This window comes from Vulpes vulpes, chromosome 14, assembly GCF_048418805.1.
Source record: "Vulpes vulpes isolate BD-2025 chromosome 14, VulVul3, whole genome shotgun sequence".
Lineage (NCBI taxonomy): Eukaryota > Metazoa > Chordata > Mammalia > Carnivora > Canidae > Vulpes > Vulpes vulpes.
In genome coordinates, this window is record NC_132793.1 from 86,619,353 (window position 1) to 86,639,663 (window position 20,311).

At 37.6% G+C, this 20,311-nt stretch overlaps 1 protein-coding gene across 8 annotated transcripts in view; it reads right to left on the reverse strand.

The window, feature by feature from the left end:
• The window catches only part of ENTREP2 (endosomal transmembrane epsin interactor 2), a 443,586-nt gene that overhangs the window by 109,698 nt on the left and 313,577 nt on the right, over positions 1-20,311 (reverse strand). For all 8 annotated transcript variants that reach the window (XM_072737076.1, XM_072737072.1, XM_072737074.1 and 5 more), the window contains one exon: positions 17,655-17,765. In XM_072737076.1, coding sequence (XP_072593177.1) covers positions 17,655-17,765 — 111 coding nt within the window. The remainder of the gene's footprint in view (positions 1-17,654; positions 17,766-20,311) is intronic.

Here is a 20,311-nt window from a genome sequence, read left to right on the forward strand (position 1 = left end):
CAGTGATGTGATCATAGGGTAAGCACAATATATTCATGTTACTGTTTACTTATAGGGAAGGATACTTCTCCCAGTTACATGCTTGATATAGCTGGAGAAGAACTCACATTTCTTACAAAACAACACATTGTTTTCACTTCTCTTTTCTGTGACATATAAGTTATGATTTAGGATCCTTGAAATTATTCTCTATACAGGAAGCTACTTCCCATGTATTCAGTGATTGACTTTGATCAAGAATAAATGAGACATTGTCTTTACTTCCACTGCCTAATGCTTCTTATCCTCTCCTTTTTTAACTGTTAGTATCATTCTAAAGTTAAAATATTACATAAACAGAACTGTAATGATTTGCCAGTGGTTGCGAATACAGGGTGACTAATGCCAGCACCTGCTAGCTCTCTGACTTAACTCCCAACACCTCAGTTTCTTTACCTGTAAAGTAAAGATAAAATAGTACCTGTGCCCTATTGATAGTTGTCAGGAGTAAATGAATCAACATATATAATGTGCTCAAAGCAATACCTTCAACACAGCAAGTGCTCAAGAAACTCAGTGGTCATCACATAACAATTAGTAGTAGTTTTGCATAAAACTATCAAAGAGCACATTTCAAGCTTCTATCTAAATATATATTAAAATGAGTTAAATATCTGCCTTTTATGAAATTTTTCCACCTAAGTTTCTAGTTCCTGTGGCAATACCAAGAAAGAAAAATATTTTAATCCACTCCATACTACAGTGACAGAGATTATGTTTGTTTTCTTCTTAATAAAATTTGTACCTGTGTTTAAATTTGCCAAAAACAAGGTCAAAAATGCATGTTCAATATGGTCATGTCTGTGCCTCTCAGTATAGATAAATATGGTGCACTAGGGGAAGTGCACACAATGGCCCTTATTTTTTTTTTAAAGATTTTATTTATTTTGAGAGCGAGAGAGAGCAGGAGAGCACACGAGTTGGAGACGGAGAAGCAGGCTGCCCATCCAGCAGGGAACCAATGTGAGATTGGATCCCAGGACCCTAGGATGATGACCTGAGCCAATAGTAGCTGCTTAACTGACTGAGCCACCCAGTTGCCCCCCAAAACTGCCTTTAAAAGAATGAGGGACTCCCTTCATATAGTTGATCAACTTGGGGGTTAGGATGCCAACATCCTCCACACAGTCCAAAATTCACATATAACTTATGATTTCCCTAAAACTTCACTGTTGACCAGAAGCCTTACCAATAATAAGTTAACACATATTTTATATGAATTATATATTCTATTCTTATAATAAAGTAAGCTAGAGAAAAGAAAATGTTATTAAATCATAAAGAAGAGTAAGTACATTTACAGTACTGTATCTATCTAAAAAAATCCACATAAAAACAAACCCATACTATTCAAGGGTCAATTGTATACTTCCACAGAAATGTCTGAAATAATATCATTGAGCAGGGAAAAATGTCTAAAATTATATCATTCTGTAGGGAAATGAGACAAAAGTATTTAAGTCTATTAAAAAAAAAACTATATGAGGGGTGCCTGGGTGGCTCAGTAGGTTAAGCAAGTGCCTTTGGCTCAGGTCATGATCCCAGGGTCCTGGGATCAAGCCCTGCATTAGCAGGGATTCTGATTCCCCTTCTCCCTCTGCTCCTCCCCCTTGCTCATGATCTCTGTCTCTCAAATACATAAAGAATCTTTTTAAAAAAACCATGTGAAAAAATCTCTGTGCATATACATGTACACATAGATGTACATAAATATATATGTATACAGAGAGACTTGGATGCATCATAAAGTAATTGCACAGGATGGCAGGGAGTGGGAGGTAGAGAGTGGGAGGGAAACTTTCATTTTTATTCTAATTTATGTATTTCTTGTGTCTTCTATAATAAGAACTATTAATATTTTATTTCTTTTTTTAATAATAAATTTATTTTTTATTGGTGTTCAATTTGCCAACATACAGAATAACACCCAGTGCTCATCCCGTCAAGTGCCCCCCTCAGTGCCTGTCACCCATTCACCCCCACCCCTCGCCCTCCTCCCCTTCCACCACCCCTAGTTTGTTTCCCAGAGTTAGGAGTCTTCCATGTTCTGTCTCCCTTTCTGATATTTTATTTCACATTTAAAAAGAGAAACAGCATCTTTTCATTTGAGACAAATACTTATCAACACACATAATGCATCACATCATAATGATCTGCATTTGAAGAGCATTCTGTTATGCTATCATTTAAAAGCAATGTAAGAAATAACATACAGAATTGTCAATCACTATGTTGTACGCTTGAAACTAATGTAACATTTTGTGGCAACCACACTTTGATATAAAATTACAGTTTTAAAAAAAGCAAGAAAAGTGTGAACCAAAATCCAAAACTTTTGCAGAATGAACTGATTAAATAAAGCCACAGGAAAGGATTTTTAAACACAAGTTTGATGCTGTACTATTTCATTGCAGAAGCAGCTTCAAATGAAACAAAATGTGATGAGGCATTTTAAAAGACTTTTGAAAACCAACAATGTTTTTTTGTTTGTTCGGTTTTTTGTTTGTTTGTTTTGTAATTAACCTAAAACAGCATGTTAACTTAAAATCCCTTTTTTGCTTTCCTCTGGGGCTCTTAGGAAAAGAGCAGCCAGGAGCCATTCACTGGTTGATTCACTCACAGGCACTGTGGGTTGGGAAAGGCACCAGGCCCAGGGTATAACACAGAGGTGGTCTTTTCCCTTCTGCTGCTTTGCCAAGTAGGAAATGATGAGGGAGAGGCCAGTCTCTGGAGGAAAAGAATGCCCTAGGGGAAGAATATCACAGGTGGGGAGCCTCTGGGTTAGGGTGATTCAGGGATCATCTCTGAGGATGTACCACCTACTCTTGGAATCTAGAAGATGAGAAAGAACCTCCCGCTGCTGGCCACCTGGGAGGATGAACACCACCCCAACCCACCCTCCCCATGCAGAGCGTGCAGCTTGTAGGAGCAGCTCAAGATGAGAAAGAGCCTGGAGCTCCCATGGCTGGGATGGGGTGGGGTGGGGGGCCAGGGGCACCCCTGGCAAGGTGGAAGAGGGGAAGGGAAAGCATGGGAAGTCTGGGGTGGAGGAAGCCATACGGGAGGAAGTCACACCAAGATAAGCTATAAGGGAGGGTGGGGATGTTAAGGACCACCACCTGAAGCTGTAGGAGAATAGAAAAATGAGGAGGCCTGGAGGGTAAGTGGGAAGCTGGATGGAGGAGGAGTGAGGCAAAAGGACTCCACAGAAACAGGAAAGAGGAGGGACCTGAGGCACTTGTGTGGCTCAGTGGTTTGAGCGTTTGCCTCAGGCCGTGATTCCAGGGTCCTGTGATGGAGTCCCATGTTGGGCTCCCTGCTCAGTGGGGAGCCTGCTTCTCCCTCTGCCTGTCACTGCCTCTCTCTGTGTCTCTCATGAATAAATAAATAAATACTATCTTAAAAATATATATATATATAGGAGTGACCCAATCAAAGAACTCACAGGCCACAAGGAGGGCTCTCTGAACAGCATTCCAGGTGCAATGGAAAGCACAGGATTGGATTTATATTTTCAGAAGCTCTCCACACAAAAATCTGTGAATTAATTCTGAACCCAACACACTGAGAAAAGATATACATATATACACATATGTATTTAAAAGACACATGCTTTCATGCAATAGTATTAGAAATTAACAGTAAAAAGATTAAAAAAAGAAAGAAACGAAAAAAAAATCTAGGTACCTAGAAAGTTAAGCACATAAATTTCAGTAATGCTTAGATTAAACAGCAAAGCAACAATGAATTATCATCTCATTGTAATTCAATGAAACTCAGGGAGAGAGTCCTGTGTACCTCTGTCATTCCACTACAAAAGCTAGAAAGTGAACAAAATAGTCCTTGGGGAAGTAGAAGGGGTTAATAAAATAAAACATGGTCAACGAAACAACTCAAAGAGTAATCATGGTTAATAAAACTGGCAGCTGGTTCTTTGAGGGGAAAACGATTTTTTAGAAGGTAAGCTTTCAGCCAAGGGAGAGGAAGCATAATCTAGTATTAGAAATCTGAGAAGAAAAAAAAAAAAAAGAAAAAAAAAAAGAAATCTGAGAAGACATCAACCAAAAGGCTTTTAAAATTACAACAGCCTTATTGAGGTCCAAATCACATACAATTCACCTATTTAAAGTTTACAATTCATTGGTGTTTAGTATCTTGACAGAGTTATACAGGCACAGTCAATTTTAGGACATTTTTATCACTCCAAAAATAAACCTTAAGCTCTGCCCAAACCCCCCATCTTCCCTCAAGCTCTCCAGCCTTCCCTCATGCTTTCTATGTCTATAGATTTGCTAAACAGTCATTTTTTAATTATTAAAGAACATTACCTGTAGCCTTATAACAATACAAGAGATGAAGTACACAATTTTAGAAAGATAAGTATAAACAAAAGTACACAAAACAACATAAATAACACAATGACCCTATATAAAAATTTAAAAGCTGCCAAATCAACTCCCCAAAATGTAACAAACTGTAATAATTCCTGGGATATTTAAATGGTTTCAGAACACAGATCAAACCACATGCTTCCACATTCATTCCATGAAAGCAGCATAATTCCAATATAAAAACTGCACAAGTCACAACTAAAGGTAAATTGTAGATTGGTCTCATGTATGAATTTAGGCATACAACTCTTAAATAAAATATTAGCAATTTGAATGTAGCATAATAGGTTGTGTCAGAAGCGCTTGGACCAAGGAGGACCTATTTCTATAACACAAAGCTGGTTCAGCATTAGGAAATCTATTAATGCAAATCACTACATTAATAAACTAAAAGTGGAATGTTGTATGGTCAGCTTCACAGATGTTGAAAGATGATGATAAAATTTACATGCATTCTTGATTAAAATTAAAATCTCCAAGAGCCAGGCCAGACGGAAGTGCTGTGAGTTATGAAGGGCACTTTTTCTCATAAGCTGACAGCAACCATTACACTAAATGGTGACTCCTCAGGTCAACCCCTTTCATTTTGAACCCCCTGAAAGTCAGGAATGAAACATGGTATGAAAACGGCCTCTTATGAACTAAACTTTTCCCTTGTGTATCCTCATGGTGAATAAGAGGTAACAGAAAGTTTGGGCTGATCCAGATGTACTTGGGAAAGTGACCTGGAAGTTCTGGCTTCTTATGTCACACTGCTTTCTTAGACACTACACATCAGTATGGGAATGCTCTACCCGCCTCGCTCGCCCTTCAGGAGTCCACCTTATCAGGAAAGCTGTGTGTTGGGAGGCAGGCCTTGGGCCTCTGAGACTCCCACATGTTATAAAAACTGTTGGAAAACAGGCCATGCCTCTTCTGAGTCAAGGTAGCCTGTGCATACTTGAACCTCTTCTGTGAGAGTGGTACACAGCTTTGTAGATAAGGGCAAGGGAAGCTGTTGGGCCTCCTGATTATATGAAGGGGCTCTCCCTTCTTTATGCCCTGTCTCTTCCCTTGGGTCTTTCTATGAAGCTCAGTGGTTAGATTAAAAGCCTATTACATTGCAGGGTACTGAATACCAACTTAAAACTCTATCAATGGGGACACCTGGGTGACTTGGCGGTTGAGCATCTGCCTTTGGCTCAGGGCATGATCCTGGTCCGGGGATTGAGTCCCACATCGGGCTCCCTGTGAGGAGCCTCCTTCTCCCTCTGCCTATGTCTCTGCCTCTCCCTGTGTCTCTCAGGAATAAATAAATAAAATTTTAAAAAAGCTTTATCAATGTAAAAAGCCAAGAGAAAATATACAAGCTATAAATTTGCATAATAGATGGGCAACACCCTTATGTTCACAGGTATATGGCAGTCCACCTGGACATGAAAAGATGTGTTGGAAAAACTTTTAGAATGAATAAAAAGAGTTCTAGAAAACAAACAAAAATCAACGCCACTTCTACTTTTGTAAAGATAGAGATGTACCTTTTCCTACTCCTCTAAGTACAACTAAAAAAACCCTGGACATTATGTATCAAATGTATATTAAAAGACTGGAAAGTATAAAGATAGACTAGTTAGGGACCCAGGACCCAGGGAAGGGAACAGCAATGAGTTTCCTGGATTTTCTTTTTGCCTCATATATCCTGTAGTTGGAGGAAGACCTGAAGACAGATACTCCTTTCCCTAACACCCATAGTATTGAGGAGACCACATGGAGAATTTGGGTTTCCACTGCACCCAGCAATAGGAGGTGCAATCCCTCCTCTTCCAGGTTAAATGAGCACCACACAGTGGTAATGAGACCACCTCCCAACCCCATGTTAGTATAAGCCACCTGGGGAGTAATAATGATGGATTCTCACCCTTCTTAGCAAGGCAGGTATCAGTGGAGGCCTACTGGGGAAAGGCAACTCTTGCCCCCATCAAGGAGAAAATCATTCATAGGATCTAGGGGTAGGTAAAGAATGCTTATACTTAACACCCAAAGCATGATCCATAAAAGCAAAATTGATAAATTAGACTTTATCAAATTAAAGACTTTTGCTCTTTCAAAGATCCCATTAAGAGGATGAAAAGGCAAACTATAGACTGGGATAAATATTTGCAAAGCACATCTTCAACAAAGGACTAGTATCTAGAATATAAAGAACTCTCAAAACTCAACAGTATAAAGAAAACGGGCAAAAGATGTGAGATATGACCAGACACTACACCAAAGAGGATATATGGAACACAATGAAGCACAGCAAAAGCTGCTCACCATCACTATTCATCAGGAAAACCACAAGACATAACTCCATACCATGAGAATGGCTCAAGTTAAAAAAAAAGTGACAACCCCAAATGGTGGCAAGGATGCAGAGAAATGGGACCTCTTATACACTGTTGGTCGGAAGGTAAAATGTGATTGACAATCTGGAAAACAGCTAGGCAGGGTCTCAAAAAAAACTAAACAGGTGCCCGCCGTACAATCCAGCAATTGTATTCCTGGGTATTTATCTAAAAGAAATGAAAAATTATGTTCATGCAAAAACCTTTACGTGAATGTTCATAGCAGCTTTATTTGTAACAGTCAGAAAGTGGAATTACTGCAGATGTCCCTCCCCAGGTAAATGGTTAAACCAACAGTGGTATATCCCTACAGTGGAATCTCACTCCATGGAGTAAACAGGAAGAAATTCCTGGTAGATGGCAGCAAACTGAATGAATTTCCAGAGGATTATGCTGAGTGAAAAGAGTCAATTCCAAAAGGTTACATACTGTATGATTCCACTTATGTAACATTTTGAAAATTAAAAAAAATAACAGAAATGGAGTATTCTAGCAGATTAGTGGTTGCCAGGGGTTAAGGAGGGAGTGGAGGTGGAAGGGAAGTGACGATGGCTATAGAAAAGCAACATGAGGGGACCTGTATGGTGGTAGAAATGTTCTGCATCTTCACCAGTATAAAGTAGCCTAGTAAAATGTTAGTAATGTGGGAAACTGGGAAAAGTGACATAGGTCTTTCTATATAATTTCTTTAAAAAAAAAAGATTTTATTTATTTACTTGACAGAGAGAGAGAGCACAAGCAGGGGAAGCAGCAGAGGGAGAGGGAGAAGTAGACCTCTCTCACCCACCCCCCACAGAGCAAGGAGCCCATGTGGGGTTCAATCCCAGGACCCCAGGATCACGACCTGAGCCGAAGGCAAACACTTAACTGACTGAGCCACCCAAGGGTCCCTCTCTGTATAATGTCTTGCAACTGTTTGAAAACCCATGATTATCTCAAAATGAAAAGGTTAATTTAAAAAAATCAATAGCTTTCCTATACCATAGCAATAAGCAATTATAAAAAATAATGAAGAAAAATACCCTTGATATTAGCATCAAAAACTGCAAACAAATGAGAAAAGTTAATATAAAATGTTTAACCACTTCATGAAGAAAGCTGTAAGACTTCCCTCACTACACAAAAGACCTGAAAACAGGAAAGAAATAATCCATATTTGGATTTAAAAACTTGATCTTCATAGAACTCAATTCTTCCCAGTGTATCTATTCCTTCAATGCTGCTTCTATGGAAAAACAAAAAATAGCAGCTCAACCTCTCTAGTGACCAGAGTATGCAAATTAAAATAATGAGATTTTATTCTTCATCCTTCAGAATCGCAAACATTTTCAGCATTGGTAATATCTAATGCTGGCATGGAGTAGGACATACTCATTCCTACAGACTGCAGGTGGAAGTATGTATGAATATAATCCTTTCTGGAAAGCAGTATCAATCAAAACTTTTAATGCATTTAGCCTTTGGGCCATCATCAATCCAAATTTTAGGAACTATCCTACATAAATACACACAGGCTTGGCTACAGACTTATTTATAATAAGACTATGGGCTCCAGGGCAGCCAGGGTGGCTTAGCGGTTTAGCACTGCCTTCAGCCCAGGGCCTGATCCTGAAGACCTGGGATCCAGTCCCATGTCAGGCTCTGCCTGTGTCTCTGCCTCTCTCTCTCTGTGTCTCTCATGAATAAATAAATAAAATCTTTTTTTAAAAAAAAGACTATGGGCTCCAGCATAATTTACGAAATTAGAAGTTTGAGACCATGTAAGCACCTTGCAGTTGGTGGCTGTTACATAATGTGTACAAGTTGCATCCATAGAATCTAATGCAGGAATAAAAAACACAGACTAGATATGAGGCTATTTCTCAGTTTTAAATATAGAAATTTCCATAAGGGTGCATGCCACCTGAGATAATAAGGGGTTTTCTTATACTTCTGTAGTTTTTAATTTTTCAATGGATACATTTCAAATAAACAAAATAGATATATTTCTGGAAAAATATAACAAGAAAGGAAGAGAAATAGAAAATATAAAGCATTATGAATACAAATAAAAGGAATAAGAACATAGAGATTGACCATAGACACTTTTAAGACAATTCAATGTATTACTTTCTATTAATAAATGTGGAAAGATCAATACATGTTAATAATACAGACATTGTCAAAAGCTTAGAAATAGGGGCAACTGGGTGGCTCAGTGGTTGAACGTCTGCCTTTGGTACAGGGGGTGATCCCAAAGTCCTGGGATTGAGTCCCACATCAGGCTCCCTGCAGGGAGTCTGCTTCTCCCTCTGCCTATGTCTCTGCCTCTCTCTCTGTGTCTCTCATGAATAAATAAATAAAACTCTTAAAAAAAAAAGTTTGGAAAGAAATAGAAAAAAGCTGGAGTAGAAAATGATGCCAAATAACTTTTATAAAATAGTGTTGGACCCAGAGAAATATATACTTGAGTGTCAATATCCATCAAGGAACAGTAAATTCCCCAGGTTTCATTTATTCAACTAATTTTTATGAAATTACTACAATCATGAAACAAAGTATGGAAGGGCAGGAGAAAACCAAAAACTATAAATTAACTGCATGAATTGAATGAAAAATATAAAACAAAAATCACGAATGAAAGTGAAATATAATAATAATGAAAATAATTGAATGAAAGTAATGAATAATAATAATAATAATAATAATAATTGAATGACGACAAGAAGTATGGAAGGACCACAAACACGTGGAGGTTAAGGACCATCCTGCTAAAAGATGAAAAGGTCAACCAGGAAATTAAGGAAGAATTAAAAAGATTCATGGAAACTAATGAGAATGAAGATACAACCGTTCAAAATCTTTGGGATGCAGCAAAAGCAGTCCTGAGGGGGAAATACATCGCAATACAAGCATCCATTCAAAAACTGGAAAGATCTCAAATTCAAAAGCTCACCTTACACATAAAGGAACTAGAGAAAAAGCAACAAATAGACCCCACCCCCAGCAGAAGAAGACAGTTAATTAAAATTCGAGCAGAACTCAATGATATCGAGACCAAAAGAACTGTGGAACAGATCAACAGAACCAGGAGTTGGTTCTTTGAAAGAATTAATAAGATAGATAAACCATTAGCCAACCTTATTAAAAAGAAGAGAGAGAAGACTCAAATTAATAAAATCATGAATGAGAAAGGAGAGATCACTACCAACACCAAGGAAATACAAACGATTTTAAAAACATATTATGAACAGCTGTACGCCAATAAATTAGGAAATCTAGAAGAAATGGACGCATTCCTGGAAAGCCACAAACTACCAAAACTGGAACAGGAAGAAATAGAAAACCTGAACAGGCCAATAACCAGGGAGGAAATTGAAGCAGTCATCAAAAACCTCCCAAGACACAAGAGTCCAGGGCCAGATGGCTTCCCAGGGGAATTCTATCAAACGTTTAAAGAAGAAATCATACCTATTCTACTAAAGCTGTTTGGAAAGATAGAAAGAGATGGAGTACTTCCAAATTCGTTCTACGAGGCCAGCATCACCTTAATTCCGAAACCAGACAAAGACCCCACCAAAAAGGAGAATTACAGACCAATATCCCTGATGAACATGGATGCAAAAATTCTCAACAAGATACTAGCCAATAGGATCCAACAACACATTAAGAAAATTATTCACCATGACCAAGTAGGATTTATCCCTGGGACACAAGGCTGGTTCAACACTCGTAAAACCATCAATGTGATTCATCATATCAGCAAGAGAAAAACCAAGAACCATATGATCCTCTCATTAGATGCAGAGAAAGCATTTGACAAAATACAGCATCCATTCCTGATCAAAACCCTCCAGAGTGTTGGGATAGAGGGAACTTTCCTCGACATCTTAAAAGCCATCTACGAAAAGCCCACAGCAAATATTATTCTCAATGGGGAAGCACTGGGAGCCTTTCCCCTAAGATCAGGAACAAGACAGGGATGTCCACTCTCACCACTGCTGTTCAACATAGTTCTGGAAGTCCTTGCCTCAGCAATCCGACAACAAAAAGACATTAAAGGCATTCAAATTGGCAAAGAAGAAGTCAAACTCTCCCTCTTCGCCGATGACATGATACTCTACATAGAAAACCCAAAAGCCTCCACCCCAAGATTGCTAGAACTCATACAGCAATTTGGTAGCGTGGCAGGATACAAAATCAATGCCCAGAAATCAATGGCATTTCTATACACTAACAATGAGACTGAAGAAAGAGAAATTAAGGACTCAATCCCATTTACAATTGCACCCAAAAGCATAAGATACCTAGGAATAAACCTAACCAAAGAGGTAAAAGATCTATACCCTAAAAACTATAGAACACTTCTGAAAGAAATTGAGGAAGACACAAAGAGATGGAAAAATATTCCATGCTCATGGATTGGCAGAATTAATATTGTAAAAATGTCAATGTTACCCAGGGCAATTTACACGTTTAATGCAATCCCTATCAAAATACCATGGACTTTCTTCAGAGAGTTAGAACAAATTATTTTAAGATTTGTGTGGAATCAGAAAAGACCCCGTATAGCCAGGGGAATTTTAAAAAAGAAAACCATAGCTGGGGGCATCACAATGCCAGATTTCAGGTTGTACTACAAAGCTGTGGTCATCAAGACAGTGTGGTACTGGCACAAAAACAGACACATAGATCAATGGAACAGAATAGAGAACCCAGAAATGGACCCTGAAATGTATGGTCATCTAATATTCGATAAAGGAGGAAAGACTATCCATTGGAAGAAAGACAGTCTCTTCAATAAATGGTGCTGGGAAAATTGGACATCCACATGCAGAAGAATAAAACTGGACCACTCTCTTTCACCATACACAAAGATAAACTCAAAATGGATGAGAGATCTAAATGTGAGACAAGATTCCATCAAAATCCTAGAGGAGAACACAGGCAACACCCTTTTTGAACTTGGCCACAGTAATTTCTTGCAAGATACATCCACAAAGGCAAAAGAAACAAAAGCAAAAATGAACTATTGGGACTTCATCAAGATAAGAAGCTTTTGCACAGCAAAGGATACAGTCAACAAAACTAAAAGACAACCTACAGAATGGGAGAAGATATTTGCAAATGACATATCAGATAAAGGGCTAGTTTCCAAAATCTATAAAGAACTTATTAAACTCAACACCAAAGAAACAAACAATCCAATCATGAAATGGGCAAAAGACATGAAGAGAAATCTCACAGAGGAAGACATGGACATGGCCAACAAGCACATGAGAAAATGCTCCGCATCACTTGCCATCAGGGAAATACAAATCAAAACCACAATGAGATCCCACCTCACACCAGTGAGAATGGGGAAAATTAACAAGGCAGGAAACAACAAATGTTGGAGAGGATGCGGAGAAAAGGGAACCCTCTTACACTGTTGGTGGGAATGTGAACTGGTGCAGCCACTCTGGAAAACTGTGTGGAGGTTCCTCAAAGAGTTAAAAATAGACCTGCCCTACGACCCAGCAATTGCACTGTTGGGGATTTACCCCAAAGATTCAGATGCAATGAAACGTCGGGACACCTGCACCCCGATGTTTCTAGCAGCAATGGCCACAATAGCCAAACTGTGGAAGGAGCCTCGGTGTCCATCGAAAGATGAATGGATAAAGAAGATGTGGTTTATGTATACAATGGAATATTACTCAGCAATTAGAAACGACAAATACCCACCATTTGCTTCAACGTGGATGGAACTGGAGGGTATTATGCTGAGTGAAATAAGTCAGTCGGAGAAGGACAAACAGTGTATGTTCTCATTCATTTGGGGAATATGAATAATAGTGAAAGGGAATATAAAGGAAGGGAGAAGAAATGTTGGGAAATATCAGGAAGGGAGACAGAACATAAAGACTCCTAACTCTGGGAAACGAACTAGGGGTGGTGGAGGGGGAGGAGGGCGGGTGTTGGAGGGGAATGGGTGACGGGCACTGAGGTGGACACTTGACGGGATGAGCACTGGGTGTTTTTCTGTATGTTGGTAAATTGAACACCAATAAAAATTAATTAAAAAAAAAATAATTGAATGAAAGTAATGAATAATAATTGAATGAAAAATATAAAACAAAAATCACGAATGAAAGTGAAATATAATAAATAAAGTAAACTGATAGAATCCAATAACATTTTTGGGGATTTCATTCCAATTATGCTCTATGTTGCTTAATTTGGAGAATCTATGAGTATAACCTGTCATACCAATGGATCAAAATAAAAAAATATATAATCTTAACAGATGTCCAAAGAAAACTTGATAAAATTCAACCTCCATTTGATTTTTAAAGACTTTTAGTAAAATATGAATGGAAAATAATCACCTTCATGTTATAAAATGGCTATCTGAAACTATCGTTCAGCATCATGTTTGACAGTAAATCATTATACTCAGGAACAAAAAGTAGACAACAAAATGCCATTAATATCTAATGTTATTTTGATAATTTTAGACAAAATAACTACATGGCATAACAAAACAAACACAAACACTGGAAAGCAGAGACAATATTATAATTATTTTTTTCTGACAGGCTATGGATCAAAGACTCAATTGTACATTCAATGGCACATACTATTAAATATAATAAAAAATCACTAAAAATCTTATCTGCCATTAGGGGCCTCTTGCAATAAAAAAATAATAGTTTTTAGGGACACCTGGGTGGCTCAGCGGTTGAGTGTCTGTCTGCCTTTGGCTCAGGGCGTGATCGAGTCCCGCATCAGGCTTCCTGCGTGGAGCCTACTTCTTCTGTCTCTACCTCCCTCTCTCTGTGTCTTTCATGAATAAATAAGTAAAATCTTTAGAAAAAAATAATAATTTTTTAAAATGCACCCACCAGAGCAGCAAGTTATTTAAAATTTATAACACTAAAATTAAAAGAAATACGGAAAGTCCACATGTGTATTTATTAAAACTATAAAAACATAATGATACTTATAGCAAACTACATGCAAGATCTATGAAATATATAAATATTAAAAAGTGAAACCCTAAGATTCTGGGAAGAAAACAGGAAAACTTTTATAATTTCGGATAGGGAAATGCTTTTCTAGACAAAACATATAAGCCAGAAATCATAAGGGTAGAAATATATAAACGAATAAAATCAATTTGAGTATGTGAAATTACCACATAAGAAAGAATACCAAAAAAAGTAAAAAAAAATGAATAACAAATTATGAAAAAACCATATATAACAAAAATGCATATAACAATGGGCCGTTTCCTTAATATACGAAGTGCATTTATAAATCAATTGTGAATAGCAACATCCTCACAGAAAAATAGGCAACACAAATAAACTGGCAGTTAGCAAATAAAGAAATCACATCTGGGGATCCCTGGGTGGCGCAGCGGTTTGGCGCCTGCCTTTGGCCCAGGGCGTGATCCTGGAGACCCGGGATCGAATCCCACATCGGGCTCCCGGTGCATGGAGCCTGCTGCTCCCTCTGCCTGTGTCTCTGCCTCTCTCTCTCTCTCTCTCTCTCTCTCTCTCTCTCTCTATCATAAATAAATAAATAAAAAAAAAGAAATCACATCTAAATAAACATACAAGATGCTCAACTTTACTTTTAATTATTTTTTTTAAAGATTTCATTTATTTATGAGAGAGAGAGAGAGAGAGAGAGAGAGAGAGAAGGGCAGAGACATAGGCAGAGGGAGAAGCAGGCTCCATGCAAGGAGCCCGACTTGGACTCGATCCCAGGTCTCCAAGATCACAGCCTGGGCTGAAAGTGGCGCTAAACTGCTGAGCCTCCCCGGCTGCCCTACTTTTAATTAAAGAAATGCAAATTCCACATTAAGATCTTCCACTTTTGTCAGACTGGCAAGGACCAAAAAATATTCTGATGATACACAGAAGTTTGCATGCATCTGGGAAATCGGCCACAGTCATGTACTGTTGGCAAGAGTCTGGTGTCCCATCTTTGGAGGTTAATACAGAAATAAAATTCTAAATTTAAAGTGCACTCTTAAGCTTTGACTGAAAGGACACGCTTAGTAATTTTTTCTTGAGACCTGCTCGCACATTCTACTCTGGTTGGCCACTGTACCTCTTACACTTAGGTCAGTTCCCACGGCAGCAGCACAGCCACTCTATTTGTGGAGTAATGAATGTGCACAAAGGGTAATCTTCTCTGCCATGTTTGTTTTAGCAGAACACTAGAAACATCCCTAACCTGTCCTTCATTAAGTGGCAGTTAAATAAATTATCCTGCATCCATCCATCCAGTGGAATTCTCTGCTGCTCTCTATTTAACAGCTGGGCAGATCTCCAAGTGCTGTTATACAAATGTCGCCAAGCTACACGGCTGGCTGACAAAAGCAATGTGAATAATGATGTTTAGAATAGACTCTCCATGAGTGTAAAAATGATAATACATAAAATAAGCATACAAAATGTCTGACTACCAAAAACTTTCTAGAAGGGGATGAGGATTTGGAATGTGTATATATATATATATACATATATATATATACACACACACACACACATACATATGCAGATTAAATGAATTAATTTTTAATAATCCATAGGAAAAGGACAAACACACATATAGATACAGAAATACACTAGGTGTCCTAAAGGAAAACAAGAACTGCACTGAAGGATTTATAAAAACAATTTGGAGAAACGGAAACACAAACAATGCTCCTGAATGGGAAAACACAGTATTGTTAACACATGAGTTCTCTTCCAAGGCAATCTATAATTTTAATGTGATTCCAGTTCAACTCTCAAATCTATTCCTTTTGAGCCTTGACCCAAAAAATTTAAAACTCATCTGGAAGCTAACTTCTAAGAATATTTTTGAAAAGTTGATTAAAGTCTGGAATGGAGGAGCACCTGGGTGGCACAGCAGGTTAAGCATCCAATTCTTGGTTTCAGCTCAGGTCATGATCTCCCGGTTGTGAAATCAAGCCCTGTGCTGGGCTCTGGGTTCAGCATGGAGTCTGCTTCAGATTCTCTCTCCCTTTCCATCCCCCTCTCTCAAATCAATAAATAAACAAAATCTTTTTTAAAAAGTGTCTGGAAAGGGAGTGGGATTAAGTTTAGGATTAAGGTTTAAAGTCAGAAAAATGTTGATGATTCCATGGTACTATAAAAGCAAGATGTATGTGAAAGTGCACTTGTGTACATGATGTCCCTTTAATTTACTTAGGGGTTTCCTGAAGGTAGAAAGGAATAAAGGAAATTGAATCTACCTGCTTTATCTTTTCATGCTGCTGTGACATAGGAAAAGAGGGTCTGAGATGAAGACCTAGAGGGATCAGCCTTTCTAGGCAGGGTACAATGTGGGCCTTCTGTTCGGTCTAGACCACTGTGCACTGTCACTTCTCATCACCCTAAACACTGTGTCCCACACACAAGGCCTTGCATTAAAAAATGGGGATCAGAGGAAAAAATGGCCAGCCCCTTGTCAGTTGCCAGATATTATCTTAATCACAGGACCTAGTATTTAGGAATAAAGGGGCTGACCCTAGCTATGGAGACAAGTTGGCAAGGTGGCGCTATACCACCTTGGTATATGAAAGTATGAATTACTTTCTGTATAAAGTATGAACTATGAAAGTATAAACTACTTTCTGATGGTGGTGGGGCTCCAGGTTTTATCAATTATTAGAAGTCATGAGCAATACTGCACCATACCAAGGATACTCAATATATCCCATCGGGATAAAATCTGATCAGTGCCACACTGAACAGAAAATAACAAGACGAAGCTCTCACAATGAGTTTTTTGGAACTCAGTTAGGTGCTTTTGCATTGAAACCGTGCCAACTTACACTCATCCTTCTAGCTTTGATGGATAAAAACTGTAGAGAGCAGCAGGCTTCCCAACAGCTGCTCCTTTGAACTCAGACAGCATGGCCACAATAAAAGGAAGCATGGCTCTGCTACAAGAAAAGCAGCAGATAATTCAGGATGGCCCCTCACCTCTCAGAAATCACAGCTGCAGGCCCAGCAAATGCACAGGCAGCTGTGGAGGAGAATAGTTCTAAAAGGTAGCCCTGCGTCTCCAGGATAAATCAGGAAATGCAAGTGTCCACATCTGGCACCCGTGGTCATATTCCGGAGTTAAACTAACCCTTACTGAACTTGACTGTCCCACCCGGAAGCACATGTTACCATCTCGGGAGCTAAGTCACTATATGGAATGAAGCTTCTATCTGGCAAACTATGTACTGATCCCATACTATGTACATAGCACACTGTCTACCATTTTCCTAGATCTAAAAGATAATCTACTTTTTGAAAACAAAACAAAACAAAATGTGACCTAAATTATTTCAATGTACCCATTATCAAACTTATATGTATATGGCACTTAAAACTGACTTAGAAAATTTATTTTTAAAAATTCAGTGCAGAGAAAAATCAATGCAACAAATGCCAAAATATAATCATTACTAAAAACATTTGCTCTCAAACAGTACTATACTGTGATCCTTAGAAATACACTATTAGCAACTGACTTACAAGTAGGACAAGGTTTAGTTTGAAATAATTTTTATAAATGAATCAACTTAAATTCCTTCCTGTTGATAATGGAGTCGGTCAAAGGTGTATCAATCTAAAAGGAAGGCAGGATGGATTTTTTATGTCAGTTTGGCTAGGCCATAAGCCCCCCGTTTTTCAATGTTGCTGTGAAGGTATTTTGTAGATGTCATTAAAGTCCATAATCATTTGACTTAAAAAAAATTCATTATGCAATTATAAGACATCAGACTAAATCCAAGGATATAATCAAATTTATTTTTGAAATTACTTTCAGGCAAAATCAAAGCCTATGACCTTTTATAAAAGGTTTGCATTTCATTACTCACCAACTGACAGCCTTCTAGGGAGTTGACTAGCTGAGCATTCTGACAGGAGAGAATTGAACCAGCCAAATTCAGCATTACACACACTGCAGAGAGCAGCATGAAAAAGGTTATCTGGAAACAAACCAAACAAAAATTTATTATTCACTTGGAGAAGTTTGAAGGAAAAGTGATTTGGCTTCAAAAAATTTTTAAGCTGATCAAATAATTACATGAGTAATAGTTGCACTTTTTAAAGGATTGTATTATTTCTCAAAGTTTGATTTACACTGTAAAGTATTTTAAAGGCTAAACTTGAAAATACTCTACACGAGACAGTCTCAAAATACTTTTATATCATCTCAAAAATAACACTTTAGAATTTAGTAAAGAAAACCAACAGAAAGAAGTTTATTAGGAGGCCTTTAAATTTAATTTTTTTATGGAAAATTTCATACCTATGCAAAACCAGAGAAGATAGCTTAATGATGCCCCCCCATGTACCTATCATCCAGACTCAACCACTAACTCTAGATTATTTTGTAGTAAATATCAGACATGATATAATTTCATCCTTTCAGTGTATATTTCTAAAATAAGACTTTTTGAAAATATAACTAAATGTCATCACCTCTAGAAAAATCATTCATTAACATCAAATGTTCAGAGTTCACATTTCTTTAATTGTCTCAATTTTTTAAAATAAGTTTACAAGGATACAAAGGAGCTCCATATAGTACAATTGGTTGTTCCGAATCTTGATCATTGTTTTTAATATTTTCAGTTGTTAGATACAACATATCATAACATCATACTGATGTTTTTGATTCAAATTTAGAACTACGGAGTTTTTACTTAATCACATCAAACTTATATCTCTATTTCCTTCCAACCATGCCAAAAATCTTATTTCTCATTGCAATTATCCATCCGATTCAATCTCATGATACCCACACAACAGTCCCAAAATAACAATACTAATACTAGCACTAAAAACATGATTATTGAAAAGTTTAAAATTTTTTTTAAAAAATATTTTATTTATTTATTCATGAGAGACACATACAGAGAGAGGCAGAGACATAGGCAGAGAGAGAAGCAGGCTCCAGGCAGGGAGCCTGATCTGGAACTTGATTCCGGGACTCCAGGATCACGACCTGAGCTGAAGGCAGACTCTTAACTGCTGAGCCACCCAGGCGTCCCACAGTTCAAGATTTGTATATTTATTTCTATCCTTAGAGTACATTCTACCAAGAAAAAGTAGTTAAATTATTGTGTTTTAGAGTCACTAGAGTTCCTTGATGTGTGCTTATGCTACTGACTGAGAACACAGATTCATTTTTTTTTATTGTTAGTTTTTTTTTAATTTAGTTTTGTTTGGAACTGTATATAAAAGGATTCTGAAGTCAAATACATAAGTTTCAAACAGGTCTAGTTTTTATTCTAATCTCCATTTTGTTCCCTTGCTTCTCCTATAGGTAGCCATTTATTTTTAAATCTTATCCTTCCATTATTTGGTTTTTAGTAAAGACAAATAAATATTAGCATACTATACGTATTTTCTCAGTCCACTTTTATTTGACCAAATATCGTGGAAAGCACTTAATAAGAGTACACAGAAATATTCCTTTTTTAGCTATATAGTACTTCATTGCTCAAATGTACCATAGTTTATTCAACCAGGTTCCTATTGATGGATATTTGGGTTGTTTTGGTCTTTTGTATGTTACGGTAAATAATGTTGCAACAAACAGCCATATTCATTTTTTTTTTTAAGATTTACTTATTTATTTCAGAGAGAGAGAGCAGGAGGGAGGAGCGGAGGGAGAGAGAGTAAGTGAACTCCATACTGAGCAGTGAGCCCAATGCAAGGTTTCACCTCACAACCCTGAGGTCAGGATCTGAGCAGAAACGAAGAGTTGGTTGCTTAACAGTCTACGCCACCCAGGCACCCCTCCATACATCTTTTTAATGATTGCCAATATGACTTTGGTATATATGCTTAGGAAGAGGATTGTTGGATCAAAAGATAAATATTTAATTTCTCTAGACACTGCCAAATTCCCTAACATAGAAGTAATATCATTTTTTTTCATTCCTACCAGCAATGTATTAAAAGTAAGAAGGTCTTAATTTTTTATTAATACCTAAAATGTTTTGAAAAAAATATCTAAAATGTTTTGGCTAAATTAAGTATAGGAAAAAAATCAGTATTATCATTTATTACCCATAAATGTATCTCCACCAAATATAGCAAAATTTCTTTTTCCTTTAAAATACACACACAGGGGATCCCTGGGTGGCGCAGCGGTTTGGCGCCTGCCTTTGGCCCAGGGTGTGATCCTGGAGACCCGGGATCGAATCCCACGTCAGGCTCCCGGTGCATGGAGCCTGCTTCTCCCTCTGCCTGTGTCTCTGCCTCTCTCTCTCTCTGTATGACTATCATAAATTAAAAAAAAAAAATTATTAAAAAAAATAAAAATAAAATAAAATACACACACAGGGTAGAAAACAAAAGAGGATATTTTGTTAATTTAGGAAATATTTCAAGTTCATGTTAGTAATATTTCAGTAATGATTCTAGTAGCTGTAGATTTTTACAGCATCCTGTGAGATTTGGCTGCACAGAGGTGAGCATTAATTTTCTACATTTAGATATCACAACAGTACCATATTATCAA